This window comes from Thalassophryne amazonica, chromosome 15 (assembly GCF_902500255.1).
Source record: "Thalassophryne amazonica chromosome 15, fThaAma1.1, whole genome shotgun sequence".
NCBI lineage: Eukaryota > Metazoa > Chordata > Actinopteri > Batrachoidiformes > Batrachoididae > Thalassophryne > Thalassophryne amazonica.
This window is the reverse complement of record NC_047117.1, coordinates 54,974,105-54,992,044: the sequence shown is the minus strand read 5'-3', so window position 1 is coordinate 54,992,044 and position 17,940 is coordinate 54,974,105. Positions and strand designations below refer to the sequence as shown.

General features: G+C 41.3%; 1 protein-coding gene across 1 annotated transcript in view; it reads right to left on the bottom strand.

Moving 5' to 3' along the window:
* tusc3 (tumor suppressor candidate 3) overlaps positions 1-17,940 on the bottom strand; it is a 344,078-nt gene that overhangs the window by 45,094 nt on the left and 281,044 nt on the right. The window contains exon 7 of the mRNA XM_034188079.1: positions 13,933-13,996. Coding sequence (XP_034043970.1) covers positions 13,933-13,996 — 64 coding nt within the window. The remainder of the gene's footprint in view (positions 1-13,932; positions 13,997-17,940) is intronic.

Here is a 17,940-nt window from a genome sequence, read left to right as displayed (position 1 = left end):
CAGTTAAAAGTTCAGACACACTTTTGTATAATGAAGAAGAAAAAATAGATTTCATTCAAAGTTATTTTTTGTCCCAGTGTTTATCAGTCTAATTGTGGCTGGAATGGATTCAGTGCAGAAGACTCCATTTGGGTTTGTATGACACAGCTGGGCAGTTATGTGAAATGATTGTATCTTACTGTAAAATCAAGTTTTGCACAGACATGGTTTGATTTTAACTTTTTAAATTTAGATATCATGCCATATTCAACTTTTACAAATCCAAGATGGCCACCATGCCATTACAGAATACCATCAAAATGCTGTCCTTATTACTGTATGTCATACAGACACAAGTGTTGTTTTCTGTGTTCTTACACAGTGAATCAATTTCAACAACAATTATGTTAACTGGCATATGTATTTTTTTTCTTTAACTATATCTGTGCAAAATTTGGTGCTTTTGCCATAAAACACACCGATTTGCATTTCTGCCTGCTATTTCTCAAAGCTCCATAACATGGTTAATCAAATTAATTCCTCTGTACACTCAAAAATCTGACTCACTGGATTGGATTTCCATCTAATAAATGCAGTTGTATGGAAAAGTTTGGGCACCCCTGATGATTTCCATGATTTTCCTTTATAAAACATTGGTTGTTTGGATCAGCAATTTCAAGATTCAAGATTCAAGATTCAAAGAAATTTATTGTCATATGCACAGTACAGAAGAACATCTTCCCTGCACAATGAAATGTGGCTACTGCATTTAACCCAATCCTATTTGCCAGTAGGAGCAGAAGTCGCCATTAGGCGCCCGGGGACCAGCTCCAGATGTACATCCCTGCCTTGGTCAACAGCAGGGCTGAGCAAACCAACACCGACCCATAACAAACAACACACACACACAACACACAACACATAGGCCGGCCCGGTACATAAAACATATATATGAAAGCAAAACACGAGGGAAAAGGAGAAGAAAAAACACCCTCATAGCTGCTGCATTACACAGCGGCAATGAGGAAAAAAAATCCCCATCAGCACAGAAAAACAATAATCACAGAGACAAAAACAAGGACACAGGACGACAACCGAGATTTGAAAGGACCAGTTTATCAGAACACTCCGGAGGCAGCCTGTTCGGCGCCGTCAACGGCCTTGTCCGACAATCCTGGAGGGGGGAGGGAACAGCCCTGCGCAGTCTGAGCAGTCCTGGACAGTTCTAACACAGTTAACGTCAGAGCTGGAGAAGCTGAGGGGAGGGGGGAAGACCAGGGAGCAAGGCTTAAGTGTTGATCTTCTGAGGAGGTTTTTATCACAGCGACCTTGAAGTGCTGCTGTATTTGGGGAAGCCAAATGAATAGCCAGATTAGCAGACGCCTGAAAGATTCCACAGTTCTGAGAACAGAGTGGCTCTCAATGCATCTGAATGTAGAATGTGGTCTTCACAGACGGTCATAGCGGGTTTCCAGGGCTGCAATCTTGCTCGAGATGTTTCCAACGCACGGTTAACCCCCGCCGACTGCGCAGCCACTGCCTTCCCAATCGAATCAATCATATAGGGCAGCTGGGAAGGACCAATCAAAGCTGCTTCCACTTTCTTGATTTTCTGGTAAACCAGCAGAGTGCCCGCACCACACATCAGAAAGCCGGTCACCACCAAGCCGAATATGTACACATCTTCGACGTCCTCCACAGAAAGCATGTAAAGGCACATGACCTGCCATCTCCTCCACGAGTCCATCACGTAACCCATCACATGCGTCCCAGCAGGACAGGTCGGGTCCTCCGCTCCCGAATGTCTTGTAGAAAAAATAGTGTCAATTGCGTTCAGAGACCACTTTAACAGATCCATTTTTGTCGTTTCCAGAAGAGCAAAGCTGCAGCCTCACAGACAACACGCCACAGAAGCAGGAAAGATAAGGAGGGAGGGAGAAGAGAAAAGTGCGTCCGTCTCGGTCGAGTGCAAGCTGGCAAAAAAAAAAAAAAAAAGTTAAGTTAAATATATCATATAGCAGACAAACACGGTGATATTTGAGATGTGAAATGAAATTTATAGGATTTACAGAAAGTGTACAATAATTCTTTAAACAAAATTAGGCAGCTGCATAAATTTTGGTACCCCAACAGGGAAAAAAAAAAAAATACAACAATATTCAGTAGATCATCCTTTTGTGAAAAAATAACAGCATCTAAACACTTCCTATAGCTTCCAATGAGAGTGTGGATTCTGGTTGAAGGTATTTTGGACCATTCTTCTTTATAAAACATCTTAGGTTTGTTGGTTTCCGAGCATGGACAGCCTGCTTAAAATCACACCACAGATTTTCAATAATATTCAGGTCTGGGGACTGAGATGGCCATTCCAGAATATTGTACTTGTTCCTCTGCATGAATGCCTTAGTAGATTTTGAGCAGTGTTTAGAGTCGCTGTCTTGTTGAAAGATCCAGCCTAGACGCAACTTCAACTTTGTCACTGATTCATGAACATTGTTCTCAAGAATCTGCTGATATTGAGTGGAATCCATGTGACCCTCAACTTTGCCAAGATTCCCAGTACCTGCACTGGCCACACAGCCACACAGCATGATGGAACCACCTCCAAATTTTACTGTAGAAAGCGTTTTTCTTGGAATGCTGTGTTCTTTTTCAGCCATGCATACCACCCCTTATGTCCAAATAACTCAATTTTAGTTTCATGAGTCCACAGCACCTTATTCCAAAATGAAGCTGGCTTGTCCAAATGTGCTTTAGCAAACCTCAAGTGACTCTGTTTGTGGTGTATACGCAGAAAAGGCTTCCTCTGCATTACAACATCTCCTTGTGCAAAATGCGCTGTATAGTTGAACGAAGCACAGAGACACTATCTGCAGCAAAATTATGTCGTAGCTCTTTGGAGCAGGTCTGTGGGTAGACTATGACTGTTCTCACCATCCTTCGCTTCAACTTATCTGAGATTTTTCTTGGCCTGCCACTTCAGGCCTTAGTACTGTGCCAGCACTAGTACTGTGCCAGCGATCTTTTCTCAGTATGTGTCTCACAGTGGAAAATGACAGCTGAAATCTCTGAGATAGCTTTTTGTATCCTTCCCCTAAACCATGATGTTCAGTCTTTGTTTTCAGGTCATTTGAGAGTCGTTTAGAGGCTCCCATGTTGCCACTCATTAAACGAGATGCAAAGAGGGGAAACATTTGCAAATGGCCACCTTAAATACCCTTTCTCATGACTAGATTCACCTGTGTAAGAAGATCAAGGTTCAGTGAGCTTACCAAACCAATTCATGTTCCAATAATTAGTGCTACATTTATTCAAATCAATAACATGACAAGGGTGTCCAAATTTATGCACCTGCCCAATTTGTTTAAATAATTATTGCGCACTTTCTGTAAATCCTAAGCTTCATTTCACTTCTCAAATATCACTGTGTTTGTCTGCTATATGATATATTTAACTGAAATTGCTGATACAAACAACCAATGATTTATAAAAGAAAATCATGGAAATCAGGGCTGCCCAAAACTTTGCATACAACTGTATATGTAGTCCCAAATAAATTAAATTAAATTATTTTGCATGGGGGCAGCACAGTGGCTTAGAGGTTAGCACTGTTGCCTCACAGCGGGAAGGTCATGGGTTCAGTTCCTGTCTGTGGCCATTCTGTGTGGAGTTCGCATGTTCTCCCTGTATTTGCATGGGTTTCCTCCGGATGCTCCGGTTTCCTCCCACCTCCAAAGACATGCGGGTTAGGTGGATTGGAATCTTTAAATTGTCCATAGGTGTCTGGTGTGTGTTTGTCTGTTTGTGGCCCTGTGACAGACTGGCATCCTGTCCTGGGTGTACCCTGCCTCATGCTCTATGACTGCTGGGATAGGCTCCAGCCCCCCGTGACCCTTGACTGGACTAAGCGGTTGAAGATGAGTGAGTATTTTGCATGGATGTGCTTTGAGTTGGGGCTACATATATTTATGAGATAGAAATCCTGCTCATAATTGAATTGAGTTCATCCAATGAGTCATTTTTTTTGTGTAATTACTGCAGCTTTGCACCACATTGGCATAAAACAAATAACAAAAACAAACAAATTAGCACAAGCACATTTCTCCACTCCTTAGGTACGTATCTTCTAAATTTATAAAGGCTAACCATTCTGGTTAAAAAATTTAGTGCGTTCCTTAAACATCTCTATGCCTCCATTGGTGTGTCATCTTCACCAACTGTGTATCCACTCTTCATCATCTCCACAGTTATCACTTCATCCTTACTAATCCAATGCAGAGCCTGATTCACTTTCTACACATATGACTCGGTGTAGTCACTTAACATTATTGGTTTTGAGGCTATGGTGTGCAGATTGCGCTTTATAACCATGGTCATTATCTTGAAAGAACTCAAATCTCCTGCCAAGTCACACATTTTTTATACTGGACGAGCTTTTGTGCCAGTGCTGTGTTGCATTCATGTTACCCTCACATACCTCATGGTAGAGAAGCATCCTCCCAGTATGATGTTGCTGGAGTACCACCATGCTTCTCAGATGAGATGATGCCTTTATCAAATACAGAGCATAGCCTATGTCAAACGTTCCATTAGTCTGATGGCTAAAAGGCTCAATTCTGGTGTCATTAGACCACCAAACTGTGTTCCAGCTGATTTCAGTCTCCCACTTGCCTTCTAGAAATCTCTAGCTGCAATGTCATATGTAACTCACTGTGATATAACGCTGTGACGGGTGAAGCACCCAGGGACATCTGTATAAAGAGCATCACTAATTTCTGCCCCTGACAGCTCTAACTCCTTCAGAGTAGGCATAGGCCCCCTTGGCAGCCTCTATCACTAATCCCTCATATGCTTTCTGTATATCTGAGAACAAGTTTTTTTTTTTTTTTTTTACTCCAAACATAAACTATATTTCAAGGGATACACTACTGTCCTTCAGTCATTTTTTGGAGCTGCTTGGAGTGGTGTTCTGTCTTCTTGGTCTAAACCATGGGAATTCAGTTCAAGTTCAAAGAAAGAAAAATTTAATCAACCACAGGTCTGGTATATCATAATGTCTAATATGTGTTATGATTTAGTGCCATTTTGAAGGAATGTAGCAGTTGTATCAACATCTGTATGTTGTTAATAACAGATTGCCAAATAAAGTACAATTCAATGGTATTTCAACGTTTATTATTAATATTTATGCTGACCTAGAGAGTACACCAATAATAAAATAATAATAAATGGTCTTTTCACATTTTAAGTAAAATAAGGCTTGAATTTAAAATTAGAATAAAAGCACATTAACGTGTTTAATTTTAGCAAACAAGTGTTGTTTGAATTAATCGGGCAGTATTCTTTTCAACTGATTACGGTTTTTTGACTTTGAGTTTTCTGCACCTTCAGTTCAGATTTTAGAGGGTACAATTGCTCAAAAGATTTTTTCCCCCACCTCACAGTGCTGCTTCACACTGACACTTCACTACAGTGAGTCCTTCCATCTCCTTCCATCTCCCCGATGGAAGGACTCACTGTAGAAATACTCCCAGTAACTTTTCATTGATTTGAGACAGGTTTACCAAATTTGCAGCAGCGATGCATCCCTTTCAGGTCTAGATCAAGTTTGATGATGAGTGACCTTGACCAAATTACTGCAGGTCACAGAGCCAAAACTAGTGTTTGGTTATGATGAAGACTGTACTCTCAGTGGCTTTCCAAAGATTTTAGACAGGTTCATCAAATTCAAGGTTGAAGCAAATTTCAATGATAACTGATCTCGACCTACTTTGAAGGTCATACAGCCAAATAAAATCTGGAAACTAGTCTCCACAGTGATTATTACAATGCAGTTTGAAGTTTCCTTGTTACATTCTTAATATTATGATGTGACTACACACATTTCTGCAACAGGGAAACCAGGCCTTCAAGCCAATATTGCATTTTAATTATAGCAATGTCTCACGCATTTCAGGCAAAATTGGTTTTGAATTTGTGATGGGAAGTATGAACATATACAAGTCTCCATTCTGGATTAAAAACCTCTATTTTCTCATTTTAGAGCATCTGGTGCCTCTTTAAATTTCTGTGTCTCTGTCTCCTTGCGGACATTGCTCTGAATAAATTAGGCTTGGTTGAGTAGCCTCACATGAGATGAGTTACAATGCATGCAACTGGTCTGTGCATTTCCTGCGTACATACACTGACAACTGTAAAGACAAAGAGAAAAGCTGCACAGTTAAAATAGCACTACTGTAAAAACAGAAAAAGTTGCACAGCTTAAAATAGAAATGATCTGTAAAAAGAGAATGACAGGTCTGGGTCCATATAGAATGGCACCTGGGCCCAGACTGTGACAGGGCCCAGGTGCCCAGGCGCCCAGGTGATGGCAGGTCTAAGCTTTGATAAAATACTGACAAGTCAGATGATGCAAATACAGGCCAATTTAACCTATACACTTTCAATCAGAACCTTTAGATGAGCCATTCCCAAAATGAAGAACCCAGTGGGCCACTGTGAAATCTGGAAATTTTCCAGGGCCCTCAAAATAATGAACAAAAATAAATAATTATTTTAGGTAACTTTAAACTTTAGTAAAAAAACAAAAAAACAAAAACAAAAACAAAAAAAAAAACAAAGACATTTCTTTAAAATTACTTCTGATTTAGTCTAAACAAAAACAATCTTTATTACAGTGAGTACGTATGCGGCTTCCAAAGACCACTTAACCATATTATTTTAATCACAAATGTCACAGATTAATTTCCAGTTTAAGTCTCAATATTTGTTTTAAAAAATCCAATTATTTAACACTGAGTTAAAAAAACAAAAAACAAATTAAAACATGAACATTTACAAAGGGGTTTCGACTTTTTTGAGGTACTGCATGAGCAGCCAAAACTTTAAATGTCTATTTCACACAAGCAAGAAGCATTGCTCCTTTCAACACTTCAGCTGCTCTGAAATCACCGCAAAGCAGCAACCTCATGTGGCTTAGGACCTAATTAGATTCTTTTCTTCAGTGTGCTCTGCATACAAAGTAACTGAAGCAAACCTGGTAGAGGAGAATAAACAATAGCTGTCACATGAGGAGTCATGGAGCACAAACGAAGGCCTCCTTTAAATGAACTGGTCGTGTTGATACGACAGTCACAAGACATGATATGACGCCACAAAACAAACACCACAGATATCTGCACATTCAGTCATGCTGCTGAACGATTGAAGTTGGCACACTGGGTGGCTGGGAGGAAGTCTTGCAACAGTGTGATAACCAAGATTTGGGTGAAGTTGACAAAGAATGGTCTTTGCTGGAATTTTTCCAATTTAAAGACTGCAGCTTTCAGAATATCATTTACTGTATCATTTACTGTACTAACATATAGCTGGTATGTGGAGATAAGATCTCTTTTGTAAAGCAAATAAAAAACACGACAAGCAAAGTTAATGGGGCGACTACTGTACAGAGTACATCGTCAGGATTGTTTTTGAACTATCTGACTCTTGACTGAGAACAATTTTGGATTGGACTGCTATTTAAAGTTCATGTTAGATTTTTTGGAACCTCTTGATCTCAAAGTCCCTTTTCTCTTAACAAATTAATAAAATATCAAATGACAAGGAGCTATTTTAGGCATGACATAAAACAAATAATGAATGCTTTTTCATTCCTGCAAACATTCGTAAACATTCATTATGGGTATAATCAACCCACTCTGATGTTTTTTGCTTTTTTTTCATCCTCCCATCACAAAATAATTAAAATTTTCATGACGGGGTTTTTTTTAAAACTCACTATTACTAGCCGTACTCCCACATTCAACCCTAACCTTAACCATAACCTAACCCTACTCCTTCCTCCAACCCTAACCATAACCACCCCCAACCCCCCGCTTCACTTTTAATTTCATGCAGCCATCACGGAATGTATTAGAATAAATTTTTGCTCCTGTTACGGAAATGTGGCGCTTTTCATGAGAATATCACAAATCAATAGATTAATGTATATTTTGTGCTGCTGAATCATGACATGCCATGAGATATGGTAGGTATCATACACAAAGTGAAGTTTAAAACTACACACCACAGTTCATAAACATTTACAGCGAGGCAAATAAGTATTTGATCCACTGTCGATTTTGCAACTTTTCTCACCTACAAAGAATGGAGAGGTCTGTAATTTTTATTGTAGGTACTCTTCAACAGAGACAAAATCTAAAAAAGAAAAAAAAATCAGAAAATCACACTGTACGATTTTTACATAATTAATTTGCATTTTATTGAATTAAATAGGTATTTGATACAAACATGGCGAGTGGAAATGATACCAAAAAGTTCTATTTTGGTATCATCTGACCACATGACCTTCTCCCATGCCTCCTCTGGATCATCCAGATGGTCACTGGCAAACTTCAAAACGGCCTGGACATGTGCTGGTTTGAGCAGGGGGACCTTGCGTGCCCTGCATTTTAAACCATGACAGCATGGTGTGTTACTAATGTAATCTTTGCGACTGTGGTCCCAGCTCTCTTCAGGTTATTGACCAGGTCCTCCTGTGTATTTCAAGGCTTTCTCGGAATCATCATTACTTCACGATGCAAGATCTTGATTGTGCCCCAGATTGAGGAAGACTGACAGTCATATTATGTTTCTTTCATTTTCTAATAATTAAGCCAGTAGTTGTTCCCTTTTTACCAAGTTGCTTGCCTGTTGTCCTGTAGTCCATCCCACCCTTGTGTAGGTCTACAGTTTTGTTCTTGGTGTCATTAGGCAGCTCTTTGGTCTTGGCCATGGTGGACAGGTTGGAGTGTGATTGATTGAGTGTGTGGACGGATGTCTTTTATACAGGTAACAAGTTCAAACAGGTGCAATTAATACAGGTGAAGAGTGCAGAATAGGAGGGCTTCTTACAGAAAAACTAATGGGTCTGTGAGAGCCAGAATTCTTGCTGGCTGGTAGGGGATCAAATACTTATTTCATGGAATAAAATGCAAATTACTTATTTAAAAATCATACAATGTGATTTTCAGATTTTTTTTTTTTTTTTTTTAGATTCTGTCTCTCACAGTTGAAATGTATCTACGATAAAAATTACAGACCTCTCCAATCAAGTCTATAATACACTGTTATGTAATGGTTAATTATAACAACTTACAAAATAAATCTAGCAACATCAGCAGAGAAAAAGAAAAAAAAAGTTTCAGAATTAATACAAACTACTCACCACCATCTGATTTTGGATACAATATTAAAGTGGAACTGACATTTTTTTTTTTAAATGTTTTGGGTTCAGTTTTTCACTTGAAACCAAAATGGTTTTCATTGGCCCAGTTTTTAAACTGCCGTTAAAACCATTATGGGAAAATGGTAAATGGACTACATTTATATAGCGCTTTTCCATCTGCATCAGATGCTCAAAGCGCTTTACAATAATGCCTCGCATTCACCCTGATGTCAGGGTGCTGCCATACAAGGCGCTCACTGCACACCTGGAGCAAATAGGGGATTAAGGACCTTGCCCAAGGGCCCTTAGTGATTTTCTGGTGAGGCTGGGATTTGATCCAAGGATCCTCTGGTCTCAAGCCCAACACTTAAAAAACTAGACCATTACCTCCCCTTATAGCTATACAATGTATAGCTATAGCTACATGCACAATGTATACAAACAGCTATACAATGTAAGTGTAAAGGACAAGCTAGTCACAGTAAAACACTTCTTTTTGCCATTGAATAAACTAAACGTCAGACATGCTGGGAAGCATGGAGTGGATCCCCACAGAGGTACACAGTTAGTCCATAGTTAGGGTTGCTCATTACACATAACTCATTGGTATGTTCAAAATGATCTCAGTATTCAGCCATACCTTTGTAAATAGACTTTACAACTTCTTCATTAAGCAACAAAATTAGCCACTCAGCAGCAGTCGACTTGTGTAGACTTAGTAGACAGACTCAGCACCACAGCAGATGAATAATAAGCTAAGGAGATGCCTTTCTACTCATTACTCAAAATTTTGTTTGTATTTCCAGCGGTAAATGAGCCCATGTACCTCAGTAGGGATAATCGCCAAGGTTTGTGGCATTTAGCCTATTCAACGGCAACAAGAAGCATCTCGCCATGTTTTTTTGTTGTTTTTGTTTTTTTAAGATTGCCCCTTCGTTTCCATTGTATAGCTGTTTAGTCCATGGTGGTTTTAACATTCAAACTAAATAGCACACTGATGATCTGAAAAAAGCCTCATTTCAAAATACGAGGTCTGTGAGAAAAGTATCCAACCTTTTTATTTTTTCAAAAACCATATGGATTTGAATCACGTGTGATTGCATCAGCCAAGCTTGAACCTTCGTGCGCATGCGTGAGTTTTTTCACGCCTGTCGGTTGCGTCATTCTCCTGTGAGCAGGCTTTGTGTGAGCACTGGTCCACCCCTCTCATTTTTTTTATTGCGAATAAATGTCTGAATGATTTGGAGCTTTGCTGCATCAATTTTTTTCCAGAAACTGTGAGAGACCTCCAGGTGGACACCGTTCGGAAAATGAATATGGCTTTCAGGGATGATTTTATGGGGATTACACAGATTAAGGAGTGATCCAGACGGTTTAAAGACTGCCCACAACTGCTGAGAGCGCACCGCGATCCGAGCGCCGATCGACAGGCTCCAACCCGGCTGGAACAACCAGATCATTTCCAACGTGAAGGCTTTGTTGATCCGGGACCTCGTCTGACTTTCACAAAATGGCAGAAGGCATGGACATCAGCACTTTTTCGGCACATTCCACTGTTACAGGAGTTTTTTTCATGGAAAGAAAAGCGGAGGGATGCGCCACGGAGCCGTTTATTACGCGGCACAAAACCACCTCCATGTTAGTCTCACAGGACGGCTTTCAGGTGGATTTCAGACGGCTGTCGGTTGCTTTTCAGTCGTGTGATTATCCGAGAAATTGAGCATGAGCTGGACATGCCCCAACATGTCCTGTGAGGCTTCATCACGGCGTTGCTTTGCGCCATGCGGCTCCACCGTGACACGCGGAACTCCTCCGCACGTCTGTCTCAATGTGCCAAAAAAGTGCTGATGTCCACGTCTTTTCACAATTCCTGTGCTAGTCAGACGACATACCGGATCAAGACAGCGTCCAGTTTAGAAATGAATGGCACATTCCACTGTTACAGGAGTTTTTGTCACGGAAAGAGGAGCGGAGTTCTGCGCGTCGCGGTGGAGCCGCATGGCGCAAAGCAACGCCGTGATGAAGCCTCACAGGACATGTTGGGGCATGTCCAGCTCATGCTCAATTTCTCGGATAATCACACGACTGAAAAGCAACCGACAGCCATCTGAAATCCACCTGAAAGCTGTCCTCTGAGACCAACACGGAGGTGGTTTTGTGCCGCGTAATGAACGGCTCCATGGCGCGTCCCTCTGCTTTTCTTTCCATGAAAAAAACTCCTGTAACAGTGGAATGTGCCGAAAAAGTGTTGATGTCCACGCCTTCTGCCTTTTTGTGAAAGTCAGACGACGTCCCGGATCAACAAAGCCTTCACGTTGGAAATGATCTGGTTGTTCCAGCGGGGTTGGAGCCTGTCGATCGGCGCTCGGAGCGCGGCGCGCTCTCAGCAGTTGTGGGCGGTCTTTAAACTGTTTGGATCACTCCTTAATCTGTGTAATCCCCATAAAATCGTCCCTGAAAGCCATATTAATTTTCCGAACGGTGTCCACCTGGAGGTCTCTCACAGTTTCTGGAAAAAAATTGATGCAGCAAAGCTCCAAATCCTTCAGACATTTATTTGCAATTAAAAAACGACGAGAGGGGTGGACCAGTGCTCACACAAAGCCTGCTCACAGGCGAATGACGCAACCGACAGGCATGAAAAAAACTCACGCATGCGCACGAAGGTTCAAGCTTGGCTGATGCAATCACATGTGATTCAAATCCATATGGTTTTTGAAAAAAATAAAAAGGTCAGATACTTTTCTCACAGACCTCGTACTGTTGTATAATAGAAAGACATTTTTCCACTATTACAGGTTACATGATGACAGAAAGGGTCGCACTCTTAAAATACAGGAAGTTGTACGCATGTGTGGACAGAGTAGAGAGGGAGACCTTGTCAAATTATATAAAAGATCACTTTCTAGCAATATTGGATGAAACAAATAAATAAATAAAAACAAAGTAGCAATATTTAGCATTACTTACTATTCTGTCACCATGTCCATTAGATTTATGGTTCCCACGAGAGTATCATTGGAATGACCGTTAATAAGGAAACACAAGCCCAGCATTCATATTCCATCACTTAATGGATATCTAGTAGCTTGTGAATGGTGCAACTGTTTAACTGCTATAAGCTGACCACTATTCACTATACTTTGTACTTAAAAATGCAATTCAAGTCAAGTCTGACAGCGTGTGTTGGTGTTTCACATTGTCACATTCACAATACTACGGGGCAGCCTTGTGTCCTGGATGGCAACCACCCAGACAAACAACCGGTCCGTTCCCACTTCGCAAAAGTAACCATCTATCTGCAGCAGCCAGGGCAAGCATGAGAGTCCCCTTGGCCTTTTCTAGCCACTGGTGTCCTCAGCACTAAGGCATCTATGTTTTGGAACACGCACAGATGAACGTGCCACATGACCAAAATATCAAAGATGAGGCTCCCTCACAATGCAAGTGATACTTCTCATTTGTCTCTCTTAGTAACCACTCATCTGACACAGTGTCATTCCAGAGGTACCAAAGGATCCTTTGAAAAGAGTGTGCCAAAGCCACTAACCATAAAGATTTGGACCTTCATACTCCTGCAAAGATGTCAACATGCCCAAGCACTCTCCATAAGCTCTTCTCAGATGTCTCTTGATCTCAAAGGCAGAGGACCAAGAGTCATAAACATCACTGTCAAGCTAACCCAACATCTACACAATTACAACACTTTTGCTGCACACAAATACACTTCTGACGCCAGAGAAATTGAAACTGGATCTTAGTCTTGATCCATGACATTTCCAAACCAGACTGATTCATCATTCACCTCCTCAAGTGCTGCAATCAGGCAATCAATCCACTGATTCCACACAGATCACAGCATCATCTGCAAAGTCAAGGTGAGCAAATCTTTCTTCAGAGAGAACTGAAATATGTGCACAAATAAACCTTCACGCAGTCTGATTGGACGTTATGTACTGTACTGACAGAGTCCACCTCACATGTGCTTGTGTATCTGTTGCTACTGCATCTTGTATTGGTGATGTGATGCAAATGTCTCCAGCATGTGTGTAACTGTGTGTGAATAATTACTCAAAGTCACAATATTGGAAAGCCTGCATGTATTTGGGTCACAATATCTGTTCGCCTGCACAGATGAGGAGCAAGTAGGAATGTTTACATTTCAGCACGTGCATGCTTCATCTAAATGTAATCAGATGGTCAGGAAATAAACCAATAATCAGGGTGAGAGTGAACAAATATTGGTGTGCAGCAGCTGTAACCTTGGACTTGTCATTTCCTGTGGGGAGAAACAACAGCAACAACTGAATAGTATCATTATCCTACCCACCCACCCAACATAGAAAGCAGGCAGAGGAACAGACAAACAAAAAAAAAATAAGCACACAAAGCAAACACATGCACGCACAAACACACACAGCCTATCATCAGGGGTTGGATTTGGAACAAATCAGGCAAGGTGCTGAAGTTAAACGAGGACAATCTCATGTTTATATTTTTCTGTTTGTTCAGTCCAGCAGGCAGGTTCCCCATGGAGAACATGAACACATGACAGAGCTTTGGTGGATACAAAATAAACGCAGCAGGCAGCAGAATGTGGATACCAACTGAGAAAGGTAGTCACCTCAATATAGTGAGCAAGTGGACAGAGGCACGGACATAGAAGGGAGATTTGAGAATTTCCATTTTGGAACACCATAACTGAAAGGTTTCAAACATCCAAACATGCAGTGACGGTGGAAGGATACTCAGCAGAAGGATGATATGCGACTCGGCCACAAACTGAGCCTGACTGCTGCCGTGAATATAACTCTGAGAGAGAGAGAGAGAGAAAGAGAGAGAGAGAGAGAGAGAGAGAGAAAATGGTTCAACACTTTAAACTTCAACATAATCACACAAAATGTGACAAAACGGGGACAGGAGAGTGTGTTACAAAAATACAGGAATTACACATCAGAGCCTCCCTGGGAAAGTCTATGCCAGGGTACTAGAGAGGAGATTTAGACCGTTAGTCAAACCTCATGGTTACCTTTGGTAGCCATTCAAACCCGTTTGTGTCACATTGTGTGCACTGTTATCAGGCCAAAATCACCAGGGTATGTAAACCTTTGATCAGGGTCATTTGGTTAGTGTCTGTTGTCATTATGATTTAAAACAAGTAAACAGTTGTTTGACAATAAATGGCTTCACACAACCACCAAGCATGAGTGAAAAAAAAAAGTTTGTGTGTTATTCATATTCTCTGAAAAATGGCAAAAAAAAAAAAAAAAAAATTTGCCAAGGTATGTAAACATTTGAGCACAACTGTAGTTGACCTGTGTGCACCTTCCTCCACCCTTACATTTCACACTGTTCTCCTTTCTTGAAGTAGGTATTCACCACAGCCATCTCCATCCTTTTTTGCAAAATCACCTACCATCTGTCTGTCCACATTCCTGTTCTTGATACCATCCATATCTACCCATTACATCCTCATCCCCTCTGTTCCCTTCACAAACACGCCCATTGAAGTCCACTCCAATCATCACTCTTTTATGTTTGGGTACACTCTCCACCACTTCATTTAACTCACTCCAGAAATCGTTCTCCATCTTGCAACCTACCTGTGGGGGATATGCACTGATGATATTCATCATCATCCCATCAATTTCCAACTTCACACTCAACACCCTGTCAGACATTCACCTAACCTCCAACACACTCTTAACATACTCTTACTTTAAAATGACCCAACACCATTTCTCTTCCTATCCACTCCATAATACAACAACTTGAACCCACCACCTATGCTTCTTACTTCCCTTCTGCTTGGTTTCTTGCACACACAATATGTCTACCTTTCTCCTCTCCGTCATATCAGCCAGCTCGCTCCCTTTACCAGTCATATTCCCAACATTCAAAGTCCTGACTCTCACTTACACCCTTTTAGTTTTCCTATTCTCTCGCTGTCTCTGGACATGTTTTCCTCCCCTTCTTCTTTGCCCAGCAGTAGCCCAATTTCCCCCAGCACCCTGTTGGGCAATGACACCATTGGTGGTTGTTGTTTTGCCCAGGCCTTGACCGATCCGGTATGGAAGTTCGATTTGTACTCTGCACTATTGGGTTGGCTTGTTTTACACCAAATTCCCTTCCTGGCACAACCCTACTCATTTATCCGGACTTGAGACTGTCACTCAGAATGTACTGGCTGCACACCCCATGTGGCTGAGTTTTGCCAGACAAACTAACAAATTACCAAACTAAAATAGACACACAGCCCTCGCCACATTGTGGGAGAAGAAATGTTTGTGTTTTTACATACCGCTATGATGGAACTAAACATGCATATTGTTAAACTTGTGAGGACAAATGCTAGGAGTTTATGTGGTTCTTTGTAAGTGCTCCCTTGTATGTGTTTGTGTTGCAGTGTGTAATCAAAGTCAAAAAATTCATGCATGTACTGTGTAGGTGTGAAGAGGTGATACCTTTTCACCGAGTGGGCAGAAGGGTCATTATAACCCTAGGGATACACACATACAGTCACACAAACAGTCACATTCACTGCTCAGCCTCTGGCAATTCACCACTAAACTTTCTGTGACTGGACAAAGTTTCTTTTCACAGACTCTGCAAGAGTTTGGTTTACTTGTTTTTTCCACACTAATATGTACTATCTACTGCTGTTTTAAATTACTTTATAACCAAATGCAAACACTTTTGTGCATTAGGATTTGATAAATTTACATCCTGTGAGTTTACCATTGCTGCATATCAAAAACATCACCTGTCAGTTATTTGTACCATGGCATTCAATTAGTTTCGTGATGCACTGATCACTTCGGAATATAAATTGGGAGATATTCACTTAAGCCAGTGTTTTGTGTACTGATATTGTATTTGCAAATATAAACAACCAGGTGTGGTGCTAACATCCATGTGTACAAATGTACACAGGCACACACACACACACGATATATATATATATATATATATATATATATATATATATATATACATACACACACACACACACACACACACACACACACACCCTGGCAATTATTATGGAATCACCGGCCTCGGAGGATGTTCATTCAGTTGTTTAATTTTGTAGAAAAAAAGCAGATCACAGACATGACACAAAACATGAACACCCCCTTTTCTACTTTTTTTTTTTTTTTACTAATAGCCCAATTTCATAGCCTTAAGAGTGTGCATATCATGAATGCTTGGTCTTGTTGGATTTGTGAGAATCTACTGAATCTACTGGTACCTTGTTTCCCATGTAACAATAAGAAATATACTCAAAACCTGCATTAATCTTTTTAGTCACATAGCACTACTATTATTCTGAACACTACTGTGTATATATATATATATATATATATATATATATATATATATATATACACACACACCTTCTGGCCTCCTTGCTTTTCTGCTGCTGCCACTGTCAGCTACTTCTCCAGCTGGTGTGATGGGCTGCGAGGTTCTCCCAGGATTCAATGTTGATGTCAAGTGCGTTCATGTCTCTTATGCACACATCCTTGTACCTCAGTTGAGGGCGACCAATGCTTCTCTGCCCTGTGGCACGCTGTCTGGATGACATCTTTTGGGATCCAGTCATCCTCCATACGATGAACGTGGCCTAGCCAGCGCAGCCGACATTTCCTCAGTAGGGTGTACAATGTGGGTAGGCCAGTGCGATTCAGGACGTCAGTCTTGTCTTGCTAGGTGATGCCAAGTATGTGCCACAGGTTTCTATGGTGGAAAGAGTTGAGCCTTTTCTCTTGACGAGTGTACGTGGTCCATGTCTCGCTACCATACAGCAGGGTGCTGAGGACATAGGCATTATACACAGCCATCTTCGTCCTCAAAGTCAGCTTGGGGTTTATCCACAGTCTTGAGAGGTGAGCGAGTGTGGTGGTTATACGAGGTCTGTCCAAAAAGTATCAGACCTTTTTATTTTTTTCAAAAACCTTATGGATTTGAATCACGTGTGCTTGCATGAGCCAACCTTGAACCTTCGTGTGCATGCGTGAGTTTTTTCACGCCTGTCGGTTGCGTCATTCACCTGTGAGCAGGCTTTGAGTGAGCACTGGTCCTCCCCCCTCGTTGGATTTTCATTTTGAGGAAAATGTCTTAACGATTGGAGCAGCGCTGAATCAAATTTTTCCAGAAACTGTGAGAGACAGCCAGGTGGAAACCATTCGGAAGATTCAAACGGCTTTCGGTGGCTTTTCAGTCGAGTGAGTATGCGGGCAATTGTGTAAGAGCTGGACATGTCACAACATGTCCTGCGAGACTTCCAACTTCCGCACGTCTTTCATTACAAAATCTCCTGTAACAGTGGAATGTGCCGAAAAAGTGCTGATGTCCACCTCTTCTGCAATTTCTCTGGTAGTCAGACGACGTCCCGGATCAACACAGCATTCACTTTGGAAATGATCTGGTCGTTTCAGCCTGTCGATGGCCGCTCAGAGCGCGGCGCACCCTCCGCCATTGTGCGACGTCTTTAAACTGGTTGTAACACTCCTTAATCTGTGTGATGCCCATAGGATTGTCACCGAAAGCCGTCTGAATCTTCCGAATGGTTTCCACCTGGCTGTCTCTCACAGTTTCTGGAAAAATTTGATGCAGCAAAGCTCCAAATCATTCCACCTCGCAATGAAAATCCAACGAGAGGGGAGGACCAGTGCTCACACAAAGCCTGCTCACAGGCGAATGATGCAACCGACGGGCGTGAAAAAAATCACGCATGCGCATGGAGGTTTAAG